At 38.9% G+C, this 18,524-nt stretch overlaps 1 protein-coding gene across 1 annotated transcript; it reads right to left on the reverse strand.

Moving 5' to 3' along the window:
• Window positions 1-264: 264 nt before the first annotated feature.
• On the reverse strand, window positions 265-1,883 carry LOC145435298 (serine/threonine-protein kinase STK11-like). The gene is made up of 2 exons (XM_080312602.1): window positions 950-1,883; window positions 265-567 (listed from the first exon to the last, which is right to left on the reverse strand). The coding sequence occupies exons 1-2, from the start codon at window positions 1,749-1,751 to the stop codon at window positions 407-409; spliced, it is 963 nt and encodes a 320-aa protein (XP_080168728.1). The 5' UTR covers window positions 1,752-1,883; the 3' UTR covers window positions 265-406.
• Between the last annotated feature and the right edge of the window lie 16,641 nt (window positions 1,884-18,524).

Here is an 18,524-nt window from a genome sequence, read left to right on the forward strand (position 1 = left end):
ATTCACGAAATAATTTTGGGCCCCCTTCGAGCTCGCCCCCCCCTAATTTGGGGGTTTGGGGTGCGGCAGTTACGGTGCTGGCTATCACCAAACAGTATACTAGCTGAGCTAACACCGCCTGCTGCAGTTCGTCGTCTGCTGGTATTTCCAAGTAAATGGGGTCATCAATATCAGATCGAAGACCGCCGTTGTTTCAACATACAACAATTTATGGATATTAATATCATGATCCAGTCGGCTGCTACTTGATTTTTGCAACAGAAATCCCAATTATGCTCGTTTATTCGTAAAGAATCATTAACACGTTTTTACAGAACGATTTGATATACACATGTCTACAATTTCTATAAACCATCAATTACACTGCGAAATCATGTCGGAATCCATTATTACTCTGATAAGCTCCTCACAGTTGGTACACTGGCATACGGCGTTCGATCTGCTGGCGACATGTAGGGCAGGTATCCAGTTGCTCAGCACAGACTGGACAGACATGCATATGGCCACATGGAACGAAAGCGATGTCCGGTTTGTTTGTAAAGCAAAGAATGCACTTTTGGCCTTCGTCTAGAATAGACAAATGTATGTTAATATAGCATAAATTTTGAAACTGGACCGTTTCATTTTGTACAAATGTCCTACGCTTGTCTTATACCACGTAATTTTTTGATACTCTGGTCTGTTCTGAACGGCTTGTAAATGAGCTACATTTTTCTGAGAGATTTTAGATGAGTAATAACGTGGACAGTCAGCCGATAGCGGCGTGATTTCAGCATTTTTTGAAGATCGATTTACACTGAGAAATGAATAAATATATGCGTTTCTGGGTTGAACCTTCGTGACCCACAGGAAAGGAAAACGACCCACATGTTGAAAAACCACTGTGTTTGCTCATGGGCATTACAGAAATCGATTCACAAAACGGAATACGTCACTACAAGAATCTCACCGCAGAAAAACTCATGGTCTTTAATATCCACAACCGATGGTCGATCACAGGGGTCCGCTGACAACATCTGAGTAAGTAATTTGATCAGTTCCTGCCTTTCCCCATCAGTGGTCGGAATGTCGACATTCCTAAGATCCAAGTTCTTGTGACGAATATTATATAGCCAATCTAACTCGTCTGTACCGTAAGGGTGCTTGCCGTTGCTGGTAAGTTGTGCGAAAACGATGGCCAGAGAAAAGACGTCTATGGCCTGGGTCAAATTAGCATCTGCTGCATATGATTCTGGTGCACGGTAGCCATCTGATCCTCTGCCAGATCTCGTCTGCTTAACATAGGATCTGGGTGGAATCATTCGTTTGGTTATTCCAAAATCAGAATATTTGAATGTTTCATTATTGATAACGAGAATGTTGTCTGGTTTTATATCTCTGTGGATGAGCCCCTGTTTGTGTATGTATTGAAGTCCTGAGAGTAGTTGATATCCAATGGACTTGAAATCTTTAAATCGCATAACTTGATCTCTTCGAAGTTCCATAAACGTTGTCAGATTACAATCACATAGCTCCATAACAATGTACAGACACGGAGTCGGTCCATTGGTCGCAATCTCATCGAAGTCAATGTATTTCACTATATTTTCATGTTTCAATTCCTTTAGAACACCAAGCTCAGTTTCTGCTTGTTCGGTTTTTTCTATCACTTTTATCGCGACCTCCTTCACCTCCGTTTTCGATACGATTTCTTTCCCTCGTCTAACTGTCGTTCGTTCATTTAATTCGGAGACATCACGCATATCCACCATATACTTTTTTTCTTTTATCCAACGACAATCTGAAAGTCAAACAATTGTTAGTACATGTTTTCTGTACTTCACATGAGTGTTTCTCAACCGTTTTGAAATCTTTGACTGGTGAAACTTCAAATTATATTTTCGCGAACCGCTGAACCTTCAAACAGGCAAAGTATACTAATTGCAATTGCTGTATATCCTTTGGAATAAATACGACTTCATCATTTGCTATAGCCGTTATGGCCGAGTGTCACCTAATTGCAGTGACGTGCGGTGAGGTTCGTTTTTGGTGATCCACTGGCCCCCTTCGCACATACACACACACACACACACACACACACACACACACACACACACACACAAGTAAGGTACCTCATAAAGATGTTAGGGATGTTAATATAGTGAAATTTTCTGTTATTTAACACGACTAATACATATTGCAGAACGAAAAAGACGAAGGAACACCATATATCTTTTTTTTAATTCATGGTCCCAATTTTCGCTATCTCTTCATTGTAATATCGCCGACACCGTCGACAAATTTCTACGGAACAGTGCAAGATATGATTCTCAACGGCCCTTTCTCATCGACTTCTGCCGTGATCATGTTTCCCATTCATGACTTATAACCTCTTTGTTCAGCCCGAGTTATTACAAAATCCCCGTGGCAGAATTCATGATATCAGTTCAGTTCAGTTCGGTTCATTAGCAATTTGATCAATGAAATACAGCACAAAAAATGCAATACAATGAAATGAAACGAAAGGGGCGAAACAACTTGGAGTTGTCTTTGGACACCCACCTTGACCCAGGCCATTGATTCTCAACCAGTGTGCCGCGCCACACGAGTGTGCCATTTACGTCTTGGAAGGGTGCCTTGAGAGATTTATTCGTAATTTCGAAATTAAGCGCAAAATAATTCTATTGTATAGCAAACGATCAGTAATCAAAAACGGGCTCGATGTCAAATTTGTACATTTGAAAAATCGAATTTGCTGTCATGCCCGCAATCAACGTCCCCCGCACATTCGCGTTAGCCGAGATATAGCGCGTCGCGAAGGCTGAATTCATTTTTTACAATTCGTTGATTGAACGCAGATGAGAGTAGACATGGCGTCGCCTGTATCACAATGCAGTTTTCAAATCCTAATCGTCTTCCTAATCTCAAGCGAGAAATGGACGTCTTTGGAATTGATTTTCACGTTTGAAAATTTGAATGACGATCAATAGCCATCTACATTGCGATTGAAATTTCCCCGCCTTCGAGATAATTATCCCGGTTGGTTGGAGCAATAATTGAAATGCGGCTGACTGCCCGTGTCAGTAGAATTATTGAAGTATTACTATCATCGCGCGTGCTATACACGATCCGCGTGGAATTGCGTTTCGTATCCTTATACCCTATTCGTCTGAGGCGATTGTGATTGGACTCTTTGACGCGATGGTATGCTTGTTTGTTTGTGGTATTCACGGTGTTTGTCGACTACTATGGTCATTTACACCAGGCCGATATTCTTCATTATTTTCCATAACTGCCGATATATATCACGGCCAACCTCTAGGCTTTTTGTAAGACACCGCATACGCGGATGAGGTGGCGAGGAGGAGCCTAGGTAAACCTCCAACACTTGGGTATCGGAATTCTGAAGTCGACCTCGGTCGGACTCGAACCCGCTCCCATCGGTGTTGCAGCCGCTGATTTCGCAACCAGAAGTACGCGGCGGCGGGAGAGAAGAATTGCTACCAGTGTTGCTAATTTAGCAATGTACCAATATACCAACTATAGCAATGTAAATTTCTTAACAGCACATTATATCTTATCAAGTGCTGTCTTGATGTTTTCACGAACACCTAAGGAAGTATTTGATATTTGAATTAGAGAATTGCAGTTAGCATATATAGGCATCGTTATATTAGTTATTTGTCTTGTATAGGTACATTAGGGTTAGGGTTGGATAGAAATAGCTCATTTTCAAATTTACTGGCCAAAGATGCTACTGGTTGAATTACAGCCGGTGTAGGTAAATTGATTGAAGTGGAAAATTTTGGGTTCGAAAAATAGTGTTGAATAGTATATTCATATTTCAATGAACCCGAATATTTTACGGTGGACATACTTTGAGATGCGATTGTCGATATTCAATGTTCTTTCCAATTATCTACTAGTTGCTGCCGATTACCGTAGCCCCGACGAGTGTCTGCCGAAAATAATCGGGTTCTTTTCATTATTAATATACTATTCAATTGTATATGGAAGTTCCAAACGTCCAAGAAGCTCTTCAAAATAGTGTTGTAGCTCTATAACAGGGGTCACCAACCTGGTGCCCGCGGGCCCCGGGTAGCCCGCGAGGGCTGGATGAGTAGCCCGCGAGCCAGTTCTAAAAATATGTGGAACAGCAGCATTTACCAATATTCGTCAGATTAATACCCGTGAGCTTTTAGATATATATATTGATTGATTCAGCTATGCTTGTTTAAAACACACTAACATGTACCTTACATATATAAACACTTTAAAATATCCTCAATTACAATTAGTTTTATATAGATGTCATAGAATCACCAGAAATTGAAGATACGGCGCATTGCCAATACAGGCGACATGACGGAATGCCATATACGGTCTTCTTGAAATGGCGGATGGCTCCGTTATGTATGATAACTCAAGGTCCAGGACAATGCCAAAGTAGTAAACAATATTACTTTTCAGAGTCAGATAGCCGTGAAGTACTAGCAGATTTTTAATATCTGTATATAGCCATTGTGTATTGCATCTTTTGACACAGCTTGTTTCTGTTAATACACCCAACGTAGTTTAGTATACCATATTTTTAACTTTCTGTAATCGTTGTTGCTGTCCGGTATAATGAAATCTTGCCATTTCTGGATGCTGAACAGTTGGAGATTGAAACTGCAACTCTGCAAAATGACCTTCACCTCAGTCTGTCGCAAACGTTTGGTGCCTTGTTGATACGGAAAAGTACAGTGGTGTATGCGCAGCAGCTATGAAGGTTGCAAGCGTCTATGGTTCAACTTATCGTTGTAAATCAGCCTTTTCGGACATGAACTTCATCAAAAGCCAACACTAAACACGCCTAGTTGATGCACATCTGGAACACTCACTCTGAATTGCAGTGTCAAGTTACATACCAGAGTACAGCCCACTAGTTAATATCATACAATGCCCGGCTTTCCACTGACTGCTATCGAAACAGATAACATGATGTCCAGTCCTGCCCAGTGCTATGAATATCAAAGCGGAAATTCAGTGGGTACGGGTAAACGGTGGGAGTAAATAGTAGCCCGCCGCTTCACTCATTACGCAAAAGTAGCCCTCGGTTGCGAAAGGTTGGTGACCCCTGCTCTATAATTATTGATGAAAGAATTTCCCACAGTAGATACCATGGTTTTCATGGTTCCATAGGTTGGAATTGAATCGAATTTGTAATGCACCGTTTTCTCACAAAACTTCATAGGGACGGACGGGTATAATTTGAAAAAATGTGTATACTTCTTGGTATATTGAAAATACTCCGTTTGTTAATTGAACCGACCTAACTATTTTATCAACTAGCCAGTCGAATTTATCATAAACCTGTTATGATTAACCCTGATGTACATGCTCATAGCTCATGATGTGACGGTTAGGGTATTGATATTGCTAGTTAAGTCATTTACACTCGTGTTGCTAAAATGTGAAATGAAAATTGTTGTGTCATGTATAGGCCCACTGTAGTTTCGATTGTAGGCCAACATTGGAATTATACATCTTGTCACACACCAAGTTATATATCAGAGAGTCTAATTATTCTATGTAACATGTTCTTCTGTTTTTTAGGTTATAGAATGGGACTTTAGAATTTGAAAATATTTTTGGATCAGGATGGAATTGGACTGTAAATTTTAAAAATATTTTTAGATCAGGATGGAGCTGGACTGTAAATTTTGAAAATATTTTTGGATCAGGATGGAGTAGAACTGAATTGAAAATTTTCAGGACCGACCTTAGACTGCAAATTTTGAAAATATTTTCGGATCAGGATGGAGTTAGGACTGAATTAAAAATTTTCAGGATCGAACTTGGACCGAAAAATATCACAGACCGCTCATCACTGCGATATATAGGAAAGATATTGAATTCACCCAAACGTAGGCCTACCAGAAACAAATTTCCTTCGTGATGAGGAGAGCGCGATTAAAAATTGGTATTCATTAATGGGCAGCATCATTTTCCTCTGTTGTCCGCATTGGTACGGTGAGTTTCAGATTACAAAGGACAATACTATAATAAAATCGAATATCCATGTCATGAACTGGGCGCTGGACGAACAAAATCTCCAGAGTAATTAAATACATGCCAATGTGAGGAATTATCGAGTCAATTCATAAATTCATTTGGCATATTGACGGCCGCCAACACATCCTTATCGAAGGGCGCATAATTTCCTTTCTACTGCCGCGGATTGGCCACCCCTGGACGAAAGAATCGATATTGGGTTTTGTTAGACACGCGATACTTACTGGAAAAAATATATCCTCGTAAAACCTGCTGGTCACCAAATGTATCAACTAAAGCTATCAAATGCTATAATATTCCCATCAAATCAATATCTTATTTTGTCACTTTCCCAACAATTTTGGCGAGGACTTCCAAGGTAATATATGCTTGAAAGTCTTGATCAGACGTGACAAGGTATTCTACGTTTGACTATTGCTAAATTGATATTGAGCGGAGTGTAAACGGGTTTCTATACCTGCTGGTGAAATAACACCAAAAACAAGTTATGCAGTAGCCAACACCCCAACACCCCAATTTGGATTTTATGATACCATATATACCTATCAAATCAAAATTTAACCTTCCCCGTACGCCTGCTGGCATTTTTACAAAACACGATGGCATATTCCTTATATCAATTCCAGTAATTGGTTAAATAAGCATCATTCGCTGATTACGTACATGTACATTGGACATTGTCAGACATGGGGTAATCGCGATTAGTAATCGTAATCGATTACGACGATTACAACATTTTCAAGTAATCGTAATCGCAATCGATTACATTCGGAAAAATTCCGAAGTAATCGTAATCGTAATCGACTACTTCCCATATCTAATCGATTTTTTTGTGAAAGATCGATTACTTTTTATTTGTATAAGGACTATAAAATGAACTGAATATTCGTGAACAAGGAAGAGATGTTATACCAGTTACGTGATAGCACAAACGTATCATTTTCAAATGCCATTGCTCATTATTACGTCAGAAGTAGCCTATTAGCTTTGCTAGTCATTGCGTAACAAGTATCCACAGTAAATAGATATTCGATGTACGTACATTAGTGTGATTGTAAGAACACCCGCCGTGCTGTTTATCAGCTTATCAACATGTTCCACATGTCATATAGTACATCGCAGCAGGATAATTAATCACCACTTGCCTAGTTTGAAATAGTAACTTGTGTATTGATGTTTGGTTATGCTTAGTTAGACGCAGTCTGACCGTTGCTGATTGGCGAGCAGTAGGCCCATGTAGTACGTATGTACACCGGACAAAGATTTGAAATTTTGTACTCGTCAAATAAAACGAAGCATTAAACATCAACAGCTACTGATTAATATCATAACCGAGCCGTTTTTGCCGTTTTTCGTAACTGCCGCTTGCAGTACATTATCTGTATTAAGTTGAAGGCAGAGTTTTATGTTCTCTTCATCTTATTCTCATATGACTCTACTTGAAACGGGCGCCAATCGTTATTTCACTATCCTTTACTCAACATAGGGACCTGCCGTCATAGCCATGGGCTTATATATCATGTTAGCGTGGGATATAGCTAGAATCAGAACCAAAACAGCAATTCGTCTCCCAGTCCAAACGTTGGTCTTTGGTCCCCATAGGGTGATATTTTCAAGTTGAAGACTGAATGCCGTCAATAACATTGATAATTGCATTATATTATTATTAATTTTTAATCCTCTCTCTGCCCCCGATGGTCAGATTTACGTATGGTATCTTGTTACAATTAATTTGGTGTATGTTGTTAATTCATGGCATTCGGTCTGCTATATAATCAAAAGATATTGTTGTATCCAAAACGTAGCAGACTAAAAGCAGACTTTCGTTAGACGCACACACAAATTGTCATGTCTTTAATGTTCTGTGGGTGCCCAGGAGTGGCATTTGCAATGTGGGCTCAGATTGGAAGGACCAGACTATTAGTCACGCCCACCCAGCGCGGCGATTGACAATGGGCACATACCCTAGGTTTGGGCCAAGGTCTTTCTTTAGTAGCACACTTCGTGAAGTCGCGTGTTGGTCGAAACTGCATATGTCTTTTGGTGTGTCGTGGCACGTTATCGATTGGAACCTAAATCCCTATTACTATAAATTAGAGCTGCTTTTCAAACAAAAATCAATTTAAAGCAAACATGTTTAAAAGAAGGCCATTGTTTAAAACATGTTTTTTATTGTTTCTTTTTTCAGGCAACGACGTCACGAATGTGGATTGACATTGACAATTGAAAATATAGGGTAAATATAGCTTCTTTGACGAAATATCTTTAATATAACTGTTGAACCGACTATTTTGAGGGGTTCCAACCCACCTGTAGGCTATCGATGTATGTCGGCTAAATCGAGAGGCAATTGTCCGTAGGCTCATACAACAAGTTTTTTCGAAAGCATTACACAATTATGGCATAATTTTACAACTTGAAAAAATACAATTTTCAAGTTAATTATGTCTCTCGAAAATACTATATAATTTATGTTGGTTTACGAAATACTTTTCAGTCCCTTTCGAGCTCGCTCCCCACCCTATTGGGAAATTTGGGATACGGCAGTCATGGACCTGGCAAGAATGCAAATCGCTTGGTGCGATTAATCATCCATTATAAAATTGGGCAATATGTACATTATGACGTAACAAGCAAATGACGCATCTTTTTCAAGGAAGTTTGTCATCTCATTAGGCCTTTTCAGCGCAATCCATATATTGTCTTCCAATATAATCTCTAAGATGCAAAATAAATGTAATCGTGAGTAATCGTGATTACTTTACCAATGTAATCGTAATCGTAATCGACTACTTGCGGATTTTGCTGTAATCGTAATCGTAATCGTAATCGCGTCATTCAGAACTAATCGTAATCGCAATCGATTACATTCATGAAGTAATCACCCCATGTCTGGACATTGTACTGTATTTCGTTCTTGATGTAGTGCGATCGGGGGTCAAGCTCACAGCAGAGAGTCACAATAGAAAAATGGATTGTTTCGCGCAAACCTTTGGAAGAAAGAGAGAAAAATCTTTGAGACTGGCAAAGTGCATGGTCGTTTGATGTTGATTTTTTTATGCTGCCAGCGCCTTGATACTTCGAAAAACTTCAAAAATATGTTTGTACTGAAATCAGCATTTTCAGCATTTCAAAATGCTTTACTATAATCGCTCTCCCGACATCTGGTCGCGTACCGCAGAATATGACTACGCGGGCCGCAAGCCGCCCGCAGGCCGCGTGTTGGTGACCCCTGATGTAGAACAATAACGACACTGGCTGTGCAATGATGGACGAGGATATTTTGAATCTGATTGAAAAATTATCAATCACATACACTCAGGGCTGTGGAGTCGGAGTCGGTGGAGTCGGAGTCGCAGTCGGGGTCATTTTCGGTTGATGGAGTCGGAGTCGTGAAAACTATAATAACTGGAGTCGGAGTCGGAATCGGTGAGAAAATACTGACTGGAGTCGGAGTCGGAGTTTGTGAGCATGACCCTGACTTCGACTCCGACTCCAACTTATCTATCATGAAAACATTTATTGCTTTCAAATAATTTTCAATATAATTTTTATGTACCACCAATCACTGTTATTAATAACCATACAAATCAGTTGCGGCCAGCCCGTGGCATGCAGGCCAAATTTGCACAGGAGACGGTTAGGTGTGGCCTGTGACGTAATTCTCGAAATTATTTATGACATCAGGTACAATTGCAAGGCCAACCAAAATTTGATTAGCATGACCGCGAAATTTGATGATGACTAAAACAACAGTTCTGACGCATTGACGCATCCAGGGGCCAGCAACATTTATCCCAGATTTTCGTATATGACCATAAAGTAGAATATTTCAAAGCAGATTTATTTGACTTGAAATTTTTCTCGGTACTTCGCGTGATTCATTGTCACTAGATTTCTTGCATTCAGTATTTGAGCCCCTTCTGAAAATTATAAATACATATTATTCACCGAATTGAGTCTAACTATTCGCAATTAGGAGATAACGTGTCGTCCAACATGCGGCTTTGCTTGTGCACTTGCAGCGAGATCGTCGACAAAACATTTGCACAAAATGATAGAGGCATGTTCACTGATACCGTCGATTTTGCAATGTCTAAACGTCGAATAATCCTGTCTTTGCCAAATGAGCCCAGTAATATACAGATGCGACCCCCAATATATGTTAGCGACATATTCATTGATATAGCCTAATTCAGTCGTTTTCTTGCAAAAAAAATCGCGCTTCGTGCGACCAGGGCCTGATTGCGCACTGCACAGTTGCATGACATATTGTGATCAATTTAGAGCGTATTAATATACGTCCTGTTTGCAATGTAACCTAATTCGGTTCGCTCCTATCGACGACTAAAGAAAGGTTATCAACATTCCAGTTGCCCGCGCAATGGTTCGTGAATCTCAGGTGTCCCTCCTCGCCGAAAAACTTGCCTACCCCTGATATAGAATAGATTAGACATTACTTGCAAATTACAACTCAGTTGCTGAGGGGAAGAAAATCGAAGATGAGTTTTCGCGATGCAGTCAAAATTTATGCAATTTTTGTAATTATATCATGATACTGTGACAGAGCAAATGCATCGGCTGGTTTTGTAAAATTGTAAAAATTATGTAAATATGACCAAACGATGCTTGCCACTTGACAAAATTAAAAATATTTGCAGTGTAGCTTAGCTGTATGGGTCGAACAAATTATTAAGACAGACCGCAAGTCCGAATCCTTGAATACTTGATTAAGTACATGTAGACTAGACATAGGCTATGGTCTTTGATTACTTAACTAAATTATGACCAATGTCTATCATTAAGAGTGTGTGTGCTTGTAATCAGGAGAGTGTGCAATGACAAAATTGGTAAGTTCAATCTCTTTATTAGTTGCTGACACATACACGAGAGCTACACTTGGATTTTTTATCTACATTTTTATTATACAGGATTGGATATCTGCCATATTTGAATGATTCATACATTTCAGGATATTAGAGAGTCCATGTTATAAAAACTTGAAAAAGGAAGGATATTTAGCAAATCTTTCTATCATGTTAATTGCATAGTGGATAATTCGAGCTGTGCCACAATTAAACAATTTAGCATGCCACCGTTAATCATATGTTTGCATATGTTTAATGGTTGTATGATAGTCATTCAACCGACAATGTGGCATATAATTTTCGAAGTAAATTGGTAATAATGCTGGAGTCGGAGTCGGGAGTCGGAGTCGGTACGTTTAAAGTCCCAGGAGTCGGAGTCGGAGTCGGTACATTTAAAGACCCAGGAGTCGGAGTCGGTATATTGAAAATGTGTGGAGTCGGAGTCGGAGCCGGAGTCGGTGGTAAAATTTACCGACTCCACAGCCCTGGATGGCATGCTTGATATGAAGGGATCATGCCTACAAATGAATATTTTATTACGCCGTTTTTTCGATTTGATCATCGTGATGACATCATACATCAAGCAGCTGTTGACTGTTGTTCCCCGCAAAGCTCTCCGAAACTGACCAACATCTATCTTATCGCAAATTAATTATACTAAAAAATTATTAACTGCGATACCGCATTTGACTGCAGAGATATGTGTTCATTTATTGAATGCCACTGCAAATAGCTGTAAACATCGCCTCACACTGTGTGTGCAACTGTACATATAGCATTTTCTCCTTGTTTTCTAGTTCTACCGCATCATGCGGTAGGCTAACATATATTTACGACCGAATATCGTTACAAATGATGTCATAAATAAATCAAATGTGCTAGCCCCCATGATGACATAACACTCGTGTCTCTGGAGAAGTCAGATTGCCGCCAGTGGCGTTGCGAGTGAATATTGTGCTGTGGTCTTCGCCTAAGTCCATTTCCGATCCGAATCCGGTCAAAATCACTAGATCTGATTTTTTTCAAATTCAGGCTGATCTCTACTCTCTAGCCCCACGGCACCGAATTCAAATTCGGATCCTATACGATATCCATGTAAGTGAGAGAGTGACAGCGCGGACAAGAGCGGAATTCTCGAATTTCTCAGCCCTTCACAGTCTAGTTTTGTACGGATGTCATTATCTATATATTATCATAATTTACCGACCAACCTTCTTCTGTCAAATTGACCAATGTCAGGAGACGTTTGTCCTTCACTCTTTCTAAACAAAATAATAACGTCAATGCAGAAATGAGTAATGAGCATGCACTGAATTAATGGGATGGATGTAAAAACAACATTTGAATAAATCGCGAGGTAAACTGACCCAACGTGCCTTGTTTATCGGATTGAATTGAAGAAAGACTGCATTAAAATACGCTCTCATATAAAATTAAGGTGGAAGGTTTGAAAAACATATTGGCAGCAGTCATCTTCTTCAGAAATCGAATGTGTTCAAACTTTGGCTAAAATATGTTCACGAAAGGTGTCATTCACTCCATCGTTGTAGCATGGAGGTCGAGCTCCATCGCTTGCGAAATTTTTGGACGGCATTTCATTACTGCGGTGCTTCATCGACGCAATCAAGGCGTGTATGCAATATGATGTATTTAGTAATATTAGGGTTACCATATTTTGGAAATCCAAAAGAGGACACTTTTTCAGAGTTTTCAGGACTTGCTAAACCGGAGCAGATTTCTCAAAAAAATGGTAAATTTTTCCCACTTCGTAGTCTGTTGACTAGAAAAAGGTCAACTTTCCACTCGGCTCCCGAAATACTCGCCGGAGCGTCACTTCGGTGCCATTTACGGCATCTCAGTCGAATTTTGCTATAAATATGACCAAAATTCTCAAAAAAGAGGACAAAAGGGCGTTCTCCGAGGACACTTTCAAAACAGTCAAAAAAGAGGACTAATCATCTTAAAAGACCCTAAGTAATATTTCAATAAGACAGAATAGTCGTGTGAACTCACTTGCGAGGAACACAGTCGCTGCGGTCAACGGAATAGTCGAAGCAGTACCTATCAATATCCCGGTAACTAACGGCATGCTGATATCTGATAATACATAGCTTGTTATTTGTAGTTATTGTATGGTAATTGATTAGATTATAAACAAAAACAGTATAGTCATTATCATTACGAGATGAAAAGTTGACACCACTATATCGACAATATGAGCTTGGTTCACATGACTTGACTATGGATATACGTACAATGCTGTTCAAAAATCACTTTTCCTCTTCAAATTTTACTGACTATTCTACAATATTGTTAGGCTTGTTAAAAAAACAATGCGCAGCAAATTTGCTTCAATTTCAACCTGTAAAAGCAAATCTCATGGTGTTGGAAAATTCCATATTTAGTCCAATTTTTATTCAAATATTACTGTCAATCCAATGAAATTGCTGGGTTGTCTAAAAACGATGCATAATAAATTTGGCCTAATTCCAATCGGTGGAAGCTGATTTATTGGAGTGCGAAATTTTGGACTCGAAAGAAATGGTAATTACGGTGAGAAATCCTGTAATTATTGATTGTAGAACTAACCACCGTGAATACTATTATTGTAAATGGATAGCTTCCTTTAGGTAAAGAGCTTTTTTTTAAGTAATTGAAAGTCTTCCATTGTAACACCTTCGCTTCTGGTATTGAGCAAATCTTGTGTGCAGTGTTATTTCAGGCTACCTAACAATATTATGGGATAGCAGCCTAATCGCCCGAAGTGGGCGATGTTCAGAGGCAGAGGCGAAAAATATTCGAATAAAAGGCGAAAACGTAGTGTTTGGATCAGGACACTAGCTTCGAGTCGCGAGTCATTGCACATTTAGACTCGAGTCAAGTCAAGTCACGTCAATCGATTTTCGAAGGTGACGCGAGTCAAGTCAAGTCACTAGTTTTTCGGTTGTGACTCGAGTCAAGTCAAGTCATAATTCAAGTCAAATCAATTTTCGAGGTATGGGTGAGAATTCAAAGTCACAACTTTTACTTGCTGTGTGATAGACGGATTAATTAACCATTTATATGGAATAAAATAACAAATACTAAGGTTAATATACACGGTAAAGGCAATAAATCGCTCACGCACACGTAGAACTGCTAATAAAATCCGTGAGTTACTGTATAACACCATGTTACAGTATGTTATTATCAGCCAAAACAGAGCCTCGAGAAGCCTTTAGAAGTTGGTAAAAAATGTAGTAGCTAAAACTATATGTGCGATATGATTTAGATAAATTTATCAATGATTCATTGCTTTACTACTTTTTAACCCAAGTGTCGACTGCATTGCGCCCCTTTTCAGTACATATAAATGCTGCCTTCCCAACAGCTTATATTCTGCTGTATAGGCCAAACAGCAGAAACCTGGCGTTGATGTACGGCTAAAATGACGTCCGCTGCGACAGCTTGCTGGTACATCCGAAAGTTCTATACTACTCACTGCCCTAGCTATCTCACCACTAGGAAGACAAATAGTGTGGAGTGTACGCCACGAGACTTCCTTTCATTCATGATGTTATAAAAGCTCGACGTGAAGGCAGAATTTTAAAATAATATGCAACACAGATACCATAGGAAAACAAACGAAGTTCTGTAGGTGTTGAAAATAAGACAAAATAAGGACGCAAGTCGAAAAGAAGGACATTTCTTAGAAATTAGGACATTCGAGTTTTCTAAGACGTGGCCCATAAAAATAAGGTCAAATCTTAGAAAAAAGGACGGTATGGCAACCCTGATTATAATACTCTTCTTGTGTTTTGGAGTATCAATGTGGGTTGAAATAGAGGTCTTTCATATGGCCCAGATTAGTGCCACAATTGCAGATATTGCAATGTGAGAAACACTCGCCGTCTAAGCTTCCTTTGATACCTTTGAATTCTCTCTCATAATCGTCACGAAAAAGTTTTTACGCCTGATCATTTTAACCAATCAGATTTATCCTTATTAGTAGCTCACACTATATGTGCGATATAATTTAGATAAAATTATCAATGATTTATAGTTTTACTACTTTTTAACCCAAGTGTCGACTGCACTGCGCCCCTTTTCAGTACCTATAAATGCTGCCTACCCCACAGCTTATATTCTGCTGTATAGGCCAAACAGCAGAAACCTGGCGTTGCTGTTTACGCCTAAATTGACGTCCGCTGCGATAGCTTTGTACATCCGAAACTTCTATACTACTCTCTGCCCTAGCTATCTCACCACTAGGAAGTCAAATCGCGTGGAGTGTACGCCACGGGACTTCCTTTCATTCATGATGTCATAAAAGCTCGACGCGAAGGCAGAATTTTAAAATATTATGCAACACAGATACCAGAGGAAAACGATTAAAGTTCCGTAGGGGTTGAAAATAAGACAAAATAAGGACACAAGTCGAAAAGAAGGACATATTCTAGAAATAAGGACATTAGAGTTTTTTAAGATTCGGGACTTGAAAATAAGGACAAAACTTAGAAATAAGGACGGTATGGCAATCCTGGGTATATACATGAACAGCAATCTATACCGCTATCGCCAACAGATATCTGTCTTCCTCATTTTTAAAGGCATGCATGTTCCTATATCGGTATATTACGATTGTTCAATTAATGCAGTAAGGCATACAAGCATTTACAGTTCAGACATTAAATTGAGCCATACACTTTTCAATTACCGTGCCTCATCCAGTCTAATCTTTGGAGTGCAAGATAAGTAAATCAGGAAATACAATGCATCACAGGCTATAGTTACATTAAAATAAGTATTTCACCATACAGCCAGCTATACGATTCATAATTGTTTATAAACTGCGAATAATGATGCAGGACGAGTGGCCACTATTGCTTGACACAAATATATATCATGCATCAGGCATCAAATCTTCATTCCGACACATAATAAAAGGGCCAAATAAAGATATCATAAAACAGAGCTTAATAACTCGGTTCTCAACAGAGGTGGTCAGTAACGAAGTACTTCTACTTTTTCGAAGTACTCAAGTAGCTTTCCTCTACTTCTGGTACTTACTCAAGTAGATCTGATTTTCGCTACTTCTACTTCTACTTCGTAATATTTTGTGATCTGCTTACTTACTTTTCGCTATTTTCAGTTTGTCAAGTAGAAGTAGTTTAATCTTCCAATCAGGAAGGTAGCCTGAGGAATTTCGGGGCTGTTTTCACGGAGTATCAACATTTAATTTTCATAAAAGTTTAGTAAAGCCCAGAATTTTCGTCGCGCTTCGCACACAGTGCTGGATACGGAGTTACCAGCATGATATCACGAAAGTATCGGTGAATATAATTTAGGTAGAGGGTTGGCGTGGTTCCGTTCACGCCACATGGTCGCCCTTCGTCCATATCAAATAATTCATCACAGTATATATGGCTCACCATAACGTTTGAAACCGATGTTTCGTAATCTAGCATTTACTGGTCATATCGTAATCTAGCATGTCCATGGCGCGTCCAAATCTGGAAAAGTGGACTCTGACTTGTTCTAGTTTTAGAGCTGTTTTAGCATACCACCTATGAAACTTTCTGGACTAAAACATGAAATGCATGTTCTGCTTTTAGAAGCAGTATCTATATTTCACTTTCAATTCCCAGTATCATATACTTTGAGTTATAATTATTATCAGTTTTTTTGTCTGGATAACATACATGTTGAAGTATAAAAGCAAGTGTAGTAATGTCTTTAATTTCTGGATATAAAGCTACACCACATGGCATTTTTACGGTTCACGATATTTTTTATTAACGTTTACTAATCGCGCGAAGTGTTTACACCGCATCCTATACAACTTCTCTGTATTGCTCTTCGACTAAACTACGGGCCTTATAATATGGGGAATGGCGCTATACCATGCTATTTTCTAAAACGTGTTGTTCGTGAAAACAGAGGATTAGCATCGCATTTCCATATCAATACTATCATTTTCATCCCATGATGTGGGCGAATACTTATGCTATCGAAAATTGGATACCTGCTGGTATGCATCAATATGAATCAAGCTCGTCACCTCGCATAGCTCAATTTGCACCTTTTTATAATCCATGTGAACGTATCAGGATCGTTTTCATAACTACTTACTTACTTGAGTACTTTTAAAGTCAGTCAATTCTACTTCTACTTCAAGTAGTTTTAGGTTGCTTATGAAAGAAGTACTTCTACTCATACTTGAGTAGATTTTTTCGTCGCTACTTCTACTTCTACTTGAGTAGATTTCTTGACTACTTTGACCACCTCTGGTTCTCAAGTATTATGTTATTTCGATATCTCATATCAATGTGGATTTTTTTTCTGACAAAATGACATTCGAACTTTAATGCAATGCGTCAAGTCTGCTGATACTAGGCTTACCATATTTTGGAAATCTAAAAAGAGGACACTTTTTCAGAAATTTGAGAATTCTCAATAATCGGTGAATTTTTCCCACTTTGTGATCGGTTGACTAAATAAAGGTCATCTTGTCGCTCAGAGCTCAAATTACCGTTTTCCTCTCCACATTGCTAGGGGGTTGACTAAAAAAAAGGTCATCTTTTCGCTCAGAGCTCAAATCACCGTTTTTAACTCCGAAATACCCGCCGGAGCGTCACTTCTGTGCTAATTTACAGCAAATAACACGCGCATTTTGCTCTAAATGTGACCTAAATTGTCAAAAAAGAGGACAAATCATCTAAAAAGAGGACGTATGGAAACCCTAGCTGATACAACTATATACTTTGGGTAAATATAATTTTTGGTAATATCTGGATACTCAATCCTTATCAGTGATGAGCTCCTAGTTCTATAAGGATATATTTGAGTCATTTCCAAGATATGTTCGGTTTCAAATCTTCCGCTCATTACGGCCTTCTGAACTACTAAACAACATCTTTAGAATTAATACCACTAATTTCGCTCCCATGATGCTTCTACTCAAGCACGCGGTTCATTTAATAACATTAGCCTACATTGACATTTGAAGTTTCGACATTAAACTTCTAATAACAATATCCTATTCTCGAATCCAAAAAGGTCTGGAATTATCCGTCCTATATTTATACCCGCGCTAAGACAAGAATGCGACTAACATAGTATCCTATATTTAATGTGTGACGATCAATTTCTGGCCATATTTCCAAGCTCCCGGTATTTAAATTCAGCTAACTTCCTCGTCACCTCAATCGGCTATTTCACTTGGTAATGTAGTTTCTAGTTTATGATGTGTCATAAAACTCAATCTAATTTCACTTTCGGTTTTACCAAATGAAAGAGATTTACATAAACCTTTTGTGTTGTATCGTTATTCAACATTTTGAACAGTCCGTAGATTTTGATAATAATCCGTGATATCTCAAAACAAACACAACACTCCGAATTTTACATAGCGCCAGTTAGCCATTCTATACATTCTGTACATTCATCAGCGTACCCAAATTCTAGAATTATTTATTATGGGTCCCCAATCGATGATCGTTTTGTTATAATAATAATGGTTCCACGATTTTTCCTGCTTCTATACCGACCCGTATGTCAATCCTTTCATTATACTTGTGCTACATTACAGTTCGCCTGCAAACATATTGACATATTTATATATCGGTATTTGTGATAAAT

The sequence above is a fragment of the Botryllus schlosseri genome, chromosome 3, assembly GCF_051294905.1.
Source record: "Botryllus schlosseri isolate E-star chromosome 3, Bs_hap1, whole genome shotgun sequence".
NCBI lineage: Eukaryota > Metazoa > Chordata > Ascidiacea > Stolidobranchia > Styelidae > Botryllus > Botryllus schlosseri.

What these genes read in the sequence shown, in the direction of transcription:
- LOC145435298 (XM_080312602.1), bottom strand. Translation starts at nt 1,751, where the DNA reads ATGGTGGATATGCGTGATGTCTCCGAATTAAATGAACGAACGACAGTT. An exon ending in AGACCATGAGTTTTTCTGCG is followed by an intron (nt 568 to 949) that starts GTGAGATTCTTG and finishes TGTCTATTCTAG; the next exon opens with ACGAAGGCCAAAAGTGCATT.